Source organism: Neopelma chrysocephalum, unplaced genomic scaffold, assembly GCF_003984885.1.
Source record: "Neopelma chrysocephalum unplaced genomic scaffold, ASM398488v2 Primary Assembly neopelma1_187, whole genome shotgun sequence".
NCBI lineage: Eukaryota > Metazoa > Chordata > Aves > Passeriformes > Pipridae > Neopelma > Neopelma chrysocephalum.
Window position 1 is genome coordinate 30,394 of NW_020897849.1, and position 7,807 is coordinate 38,200.

Genomic DNA, 7,807 nt, shown 5'->3' on the forward strand with positions numbered 1-7,807 from the left:
CCTCTCAGGCAGGATATAGTGCCTTCTTTGCCAGCACGTGTTGTAGGACACTTGAAATCATGGAATCACAAGATGGTTTGGGTTGGAAAGGATCTTAAAGCCCATCCAGTGCAACCCCCTGCCATGGACAGGGACACCTTCCACTAGACCAGGTTGCTCCAATTCCTGTCCAACCTGGCCTTGGACACTTCCAGGGATGGGGCAGCCACACCTGGATCCACAACTGGGCCTTCCATACCTGGAAATACCCTGAAGTGGTCAATTTTGAGAGTTAATTTACTAATTCGAGATGATTTGTAGCAAAACCACTGAATTTACTAAGCAGAGACACAGAGAAATATAAAATATATTTGATATATAATTAAGAACCGTGGAAAGGGATAAGACAAGATAACACTTTACCTCCCTCCAAATTAGCTGGATGCTGCTGCTAATATTGCTACAAATAATGAAATCATGAATTTACCAGCTGTTAATATGGCTACAAATAATGAAATTATGAATTTACCAGCTGAGCCACCCAATCCATGCACAAATTCCTGGCTGGAATCTTGAGCAGAACCAAAGGAAACCACATCACCAAGGACTCAGGGTGTGCACAAAGGTGGCCACCACAGCTGAGAGGGGGGACATGCAGTGACCTTTGGAGCTGCTCCTGACCCAGGCCCATAATTCCATATTAAAAGAAAGATCCGTCAAATCCCGTGTGAGTTTTCCAAGGTGAAACCCCTCTCTGATGGGAATTCAAAACTTGATTTAATTCTGTAAAAACAAATAGCTCCTGGACTGGGCTACCTGACCTTCCAGGTTCTCTTGCTGATTCCTTCATTCCAGGTTTTTCTCTCAGAATTTCAGCTATTTGATAACATTCATATTTATGGTATTTTTTGACTTAAATTCCTGCTTGGAATGGGGCGTTGTCTCCTCTGTCTCCATCCCTCCAGGCCAGGCATTGGAAATGCTGATTGGGGGTGACAGGATTTTTCTCTCACCTGCTCGAGCTTAACTCCCAAAAATCAGTTTCCAAAGGAATGAGGATTGTGGAATGAAGGCAGCAAAAAAAAAAAACCTAAAGCAGGCTCAGAGGAACAGTAAATCAACCCCAAAACACCTCCAGCAAAAGAAAACACCCATTTCCATTTTTTCTTCTCACTTCAACACCTAAAATGAGTAAATCTGGGACTTGCAAAAACTTTTCTCTAAGTAAAGATTTGAAAAATGCATTATTATGATGTATTTCTGTCTGTAAACTTCAGCCATTGGTTTTCTAGACATAGTTTAATCCAGTAGGTTTGGGGTTTTTTTCTTTCTTTCTTTCTTTTTTATTTTTCAGACTTAATTTCCAGCCTCTGGCATTGGAGTGATTCTCATCACCACATCTGGCAACTGGGCAGCCCCTGAGAGGTGGGAAATTTTCTATTCTTTCGGATTTTGCTGATTTAGAGGCCTCTGTGATGCTTTAAATGTCCCCACTGGGAGCCTTTTTCGTGGCAGGCAGGAAAAACAAGGAAGGAAGAATTCAGATTAGGGAGGTTTTCACCAAGGGAAGGCAGAAGGGCTCAAAACTATTGAGGTTCAGAGAGTTTTAACCTGTTTTTGCAGGGCTGTGACTACGAGGAAGAAAAGGAAGCGAGGCAGTCGAGATGGGACTTCAAAAATTAAAAAATGAAAAAACTAATTTAAAAAAATTTATGAAATTAAAAAAATTTTAAAAAAACACCTAAAAATTAAAAAATAAAATGAGGAAGTGGCCTCAGCTTTCAGAAATTTAAACAGAGAAGATTCACTGCAGCAAATACAAACTGGGACCTTCCACCACTAATTACTAAAAAAAAAACCACCACGTCACAGACTGAGCTGCCAGAAAAAATGGTCCTTTTCTTCTCTCTCAGAGAGGACACATCAAATAATTCCATGGTTTTAGACAAGTTACTCGTGGCTGGCTCTGCCTCATCCCTTCCCAGCATGCTCCCAAGTCAAAAGCCAAAAAAAAAAGTCAAAAGTGATTTATTTGGGATTTAAAAGTGGCAGGGAATAGAGCTGCAATCCCTGACAGTTTCTAATCATTCAGTGGAGGAGAAACCTGAGACAGGCTCTTTTTCACTGTAATTCCAAGGAATTTGGCTGAGATCCCTCTGTGTTACCTGGGAAGCAGCTGGAGAGGGGCAGGAGGTGCTTTCCAAGACAGGGCCCGACGTGCCGCGGAAAAACGTCTTCGGAAAGAAGCTTCTCCCTGGAAAAGAAAGGAGCCCGACTTTACACAGCAATTCAGCAGTAAATGTGGTGATTTAACTGGCTGTGGTGGCCCTTTCATCTGCTAAAATTCCAGAGCACGTGTATTGATAGATTTTTGGGGGAAATGGCAGAGGAATATTATAATTCAAAGGTGCTGGATGTGATTCACTGGTGAAATTTTTAGGTGTGAAGCTTTGCTGTCTTTGAATAATGAAGATTTTGGCCTCCAGTGAAGCTTCAGTGTCTTCACAGCAGCCAAAATAGTTTCTACAAAGGAGTCAAAAAGTCTCTGCAACTCCCTGACAGGAGGGGAGAGCTGGGGAGGGTCGGGCTCTGCTCCCAAGGAACAAGGGACAGGAGGAGAGGGAACGGCCTCAAGCTGTGCCAGGGGAGGTTTCAATTGGATATCAGGAATAATTTCTTCCCAGAAAGGGTTGTCCACCATAGGAACAGGCTGCCCAGGGCAGGGGTGGAGTCCCCATCCCTGGAAGTGTTCAAAAAACACGTGGATGTGGCACTTGAGGAGGTGGTTTAGTGGTGGACACGGTTGGACTCGAAGATCCTGGAGATCTTTTCCAACCTCTGCAATTCTGTGACTCCACGAGAATGTGGCAGGAAGAAAAACCTGCAGAAAACCACTTTTGATGCCTCCCAACTTCCCAGCACCACATGGGCTTAAAAAAAAATTTAAATTACAGGGCAGAGTTATTAAATCCTGCCTCGTTATTGGCTGAGAGCCACTGATAGTTATCAATCAATAAATTGAGTCAATTAATAAATCAAGTCAATTAATAAATCAAGTCAATTAATTTAATCGATTGAATTAATTAATCATGTCTGTAACAGAGGTGAATGCTCACATTGTGATTATTGTGAATTATGTCTGTAACAGAGGTGAATGCTCACATTGTGATTATTGTGAATTCCTTCACTATTTATCCTAAGTAAGTCTCCCTCACTGAGGTTGTTTTTAATTTAACTTTATTTTTTTGTTGCTAAATATATAATTCTGACCTTTTTGGGTTTTTTTTTGCTGGTTTCCCACTGTCACAAGGCAGGGATAGATGGGATATTGGGAAGGAATTGCTGGCTGGGAGGGTGGGGAGGGGCTGGAATGGATTTCCCAGAGGAGCTGTGGCTGCCCCTGGATCCCTGGAAGTGTCCAAGGCCGGGTTGGAGCAACCTGGGATAGTGGAAGGTGTCCCTGCCCATGGCAGGGATGGGCTTTAAGGTCCTTTCCAACCCAAACCATTCCATGATTCCCATCAATCTGCCTTTAACTCCGGGAACTGGGAAATATTGTCGGAACGAAAGACCGACAGAGAACAGGAGCCATTTTTCCCTGGAAAGAGTGAGAGGTTTGACTACAACTGATCATTTCTGTCGAAGGTTCCAGGAAATATTCCTTACCACAGAGCCTGGAGGTGCAGCCTTGATTTCCAAGAGGCCTCTGGGATATTTTTTGGTAGAAGAGTCCAAGAGGTCACTGACAGATGGAGAGCGAGTCACTCCACCGGGGGACAAGAGGTGAGTTCTTGAGCCTGGGGTGGAAAAGACACAAAGATTCACACAAAAAAGACACCAAAATATTGTGAATTTTCATCCCTGGAAGTGTCCAAGGCCAGGTTGGACGGGGCTTGGAGCAATCTGGGGTAGTGGGAGGTGTCCCTGGTTTGGAATGAGATGGGATTTAAGGTCCCTGCACCTCAGTCATGTCCTCTGAGCTAATCACAGTCTGACTAATTAGAGGTTTTAACTTTCTAAGAGCTCTCAAAATGTCATGGGGAGTTGGAACAGGGCACCTTCTCACCTGTTATTTCCCTGAATTTCTGGGAACAGAGATCCAAGGACTTGCACCGCTGGCATGAAACACCAACAAAGCACAACCAACTCTGTTTTTAAAACCAAAACTATTTCAAATTGGAAAAAAAAACCCAATCTTTAAGCTGTCTATAATATGGTATCTAAATATTAAATTAAGCCATAGGAATGGTCTTATAAATATTGGGACATGGCAGTATGCAGGAATTCCTTCCATCAGAAAGGAATTCCTGGCTGGGAGGGTGGGAAGGCCCTGGCCCAGGTTGCCCAGAGAAGCTGTGGCTGCCCCTGGATCCCTGGAAGTGTCCAGGGCCAGGTTGGAGCAATCTGGGATAGTGGGAGGTGTTGAGGTTGGAATCAGATGATCTTTAAGGTCCCTTCCATTCCAAACCATTCCATCATCTCCCATCTCTCCCAGCTCAGGGGTGTTTGTGTTTCAGCTCTAAGAATTGACTCTTGAACTGTTTTTCCCCTCTGGTGACAAATCCAAAGGAACTGGGGCCTCTTTGTTCTCCCTGTTTGCAGAGCTGGTTTTAGGGAGGATTTGATCAGAACCTTCCCTGCCAGGAGCAGAGATTCCATGGATTTACATTTCTCTCAGTGCCTGAACAGTGCTGGCACACATGTCAAGACAATAAACATGGTTTTTAGTCATTTTGATACCAAGCAAACCCCAAAAGGCTTCAGAGAAGCCTTTCAAGATCTCCTGGGCTTGGACATCTGGAGATCCCAACAGGGATTTCAGGCAACCTCTGGCCCCTTCTCTCTGTGCTGGGCAGCACCCAAGGGGCAAATCCTGTTGCCCAGAGAAGCTGTGGCTGCCCCTGGATCCCTGGAAGTGTCCAAGGCCAGGATGGAGCAACCTGGGATAGTGGAAGGTGTTGTGGTTGGAACTGGATGATCTTTAAGGTCCCTTCCATCCCAAACCATTCCATGATCTCCCATCTCTCCCAGCTCAGGGGTGTTTGTGTTTCAGCTCTAAGAATTGACTCTCAAACTATTTTTTTCCTCTGGTGACAAATCCAAAGGGGCAAATCTTGTTGCCCCGTGGCAAAGGGGGTGGCACTGGATGGGCTTTAAGGTCCCTTCCATCCCAAACCACTCCATGATTTTACCAAAGCGATGAAAGCTGTTAATTCAACTCCAAAGCATTATCAGCTCTGAAAGGAATTCTACTTCTGCTATTAAAAGGTTGGTTTTTTTTAAAAGAAGAACTTATCTATTTCCTCCCAGTATTTTTACAGGAGCTCTTGCACAGCAGTTCATTACAAAAAAGAATTAACAACCCATCATAATCTCCCCCAACCAATCTTCCCCCTGCCACCGTCTGACTGAAAATGTCCACATTAAAGACAACCTGGGGGCAAGTTTTCCGGCATAAATTATTTCCCACAGTCCATAAGAGCAGAGGATGTCTAGAAATAGGATAGTTAAACTTATTTAAACACCTCTAAATGAAGCTCCAAGTGAATTTAATGGCGTGTGGTAAATTTAAAAGTTACTTTATGAGCAGCAGAATTACCCCAGATCTCGTAGTTGTTAATGGGGTTTCTGTAACTGGTGACAAGTCAGAGCTGCTGAGGAAGACAAAGTCCTTTAAAAGCACTTCAGAGAAATACATACATATTAAAAAACACCGGGGTCGTTTAAAAATATTTTCTCTTTAATCCTCCCCCTTCTTCCCTGATGATCTATTTAAGGTTTTGTTGCCTTCAGGCCAAAACATCTGCAGAGTTTTTAAGGCAAGAAAGTACAACGTTATAGCAAATAAAGCAAGGGAATCTTTCTCATTTTAAACAAACGTGGAAGTTCTGGAAATGAAAATAAAATCTACTTAGTTTAAGGTTAAATAAGCCTCCTGAGAAAGGTCCTCAGTGCTGGAGCTCTGAGATGCCACCATAACGTGCAGCGGCTTTTTTTCCGCGTCCGTGGGGAAATCAGGATTTATGAATCCACTCAGGACACAAAAAGCGACTTGAAATTAGGAGTTGATGAATTTTACATTCCCCTTCAGTGATATTTTCCAGCATTTTGCCCTCCTTTCTTTCAGCTGCTTGGATTTGCAGCTTTCTGAGCCACACAGAGGTCCTGGATTTTGGCTGTGTGTTCCCGAGGAACCTGATTCACTGCTCTGGTGCAGTGGGTCTGACCAAGGCAGCCATAAACTATGGAGACACTTGGAATGAGAGGAAAGAGGCCCCAAAAATGAGCTTCTTTTCAGTCCACATTGCACATCATCCTCCTGCCAAAATATCTGTTCTTTTATTTCTTTTTCTCTGGGGTTTTAGAGCTCATATTCTGCTTTTATCCCAGCTGTGGGAGAAATTGTGTGGGAGAAATTCCAGCTGTGACAAGAGAAGTCCTCCTTTCTTCCTCCCTCCACTCTTCTCCCTCACCTTTCCCCCCTTGAGCCCTCCTTCTGCTGCTGCAGGGGGAGTTTGGTCATGGAATTGGTCTGTCTGGAAGTTGCTGCTGGGAATTTTGGGGGATTTGTTTGTTTGTTTGCTTTCCCTATTAATGAGGAATATTAATACATTAATGAGGAGTGTCCGAGGGCACTTGGATTGTTCAGGTGGAGAAGAGGAGACTGAGGGGAGGCTCATCAGGGATTTGCAGCTCCCTCAGGAGGGGCAGCTCCAATCCCTGATCCCTGTGACAGTGACAGGATCCAAGGAATGGCTGGAGCTGTGTCAGGGGAGGGTTAGGTTGGATTTTAGGGAAAGGTTCTTCATCCAAAGTGTTGTGAGGCACTGACCAGGCTCCCCAGGGCAGTGGGCACAGCCCCGAGGCTGCCAGAGCTCCAGGAGGGTTTGGACAATGCCCTGTGGGACAGGGTGGGATTGTTGGGGTGTCTGTGCAGGGCCAGGAGCTGGACTGGATCCTTGTGGTCTCTTCCAACTCAGGATATTCTATGAATTTTTGGATGGAACCATTCCCTGATCCAGATTGAACAATCACAGGGATGAGAGCAAGCGCTTGGATCAGCTGGAGGTGATCACGAGGCTTCTTTTAAACCCACTGCAGATCATTTGGGTTTGTCCTGCAGCCCCAAAAGCACTTGGAGTGAATTTATAAGTTCCCTTCACTCATCTTACCATCCTGGTTTTCATGCTCTTTGGGATTCTTGCTATCCTGGGGAAGGTCCCAGTGCCAGCCCATTTTCCTGTTGTTGGATGGACACAAATCTCTCCATTGTGGACACAGATCTCATTTGGGATGGATGGGAGCTCCTCAGCCCAAAAAAACACCCTCAGAAGAGTCAGGCAGCTCCCTTGCTGCATCTTCTTGCCTCAGGGATGTAAATCCATCAAGGATTCAGATCCCAGGGAGGGATCAACCCATGGCAGAGGAGCACGAGGAGGTTTCAGGTCTCACAGGTCACTTCATTCCCAGATTTCAATTCTTTTAACAATAAGTAGGAACATTCTGCTGATAAAACCAGAGGGAATGTGTTTCCCAGACGTGGTACCTGCTCTGCTTCTGGTGTCCTGAATGTCATCAAAGGCTGCAGGGAGCTCCAAGTTCAGGAACATGTTCATGAGGAGACTCAGTTTCATGAATGCCTCATCCAAGTCATCTGCAGAAAGGGAAAGGATGCAAAATATAACCCAACCTTCCATCAGGACAAAGACAAGGACAAAATCACAGAAGTTTGACACAGAAATACATTCTTAACTTATCCAGCTTTGGGAGAGAGAAAAAAACCTTCATCTCCATAAACAGCACATTCAAGAAAACAACCTCAAATTCA

At 44.5% G+C, this 7,807-nt stretch overlaps 1 protein-coding gene across 1 annotated transcript in view; it reads right to left on the bottom strand.

Annotated features, from left to right (window-relative positions):
- Positions 1–1,792: 1,792 nt before the first annotated feature.
- The window catches only part of LRGUK (leucine rich repeats and guanylate kinase domain containing), a 35,690-nt gene continuing 29,675 nt past the window's right edge, over positions 1,793–7,807 (bottom strand). The window contains exons 15-17 of the mRNA XM_027702472.1: positions 7,526–7,633; positions 3,646–3,776; positions 1,793–2,233 (exon numbers count right to left, since the gene is read on the bottom strand). Of these exons, the coding sequence (XP_027558273.1) occupies positions 2,141–2,233; positions 3,646–3,776; positions 7,526–7,633 (332 nt within the window). The 3' untranslated portion in view covers positions 1,793–2,140. The remainder of the gene's footprint in view (positions 2,234–3,645; positions 3,777–7,525; positions 7,634–7,807) is intronic.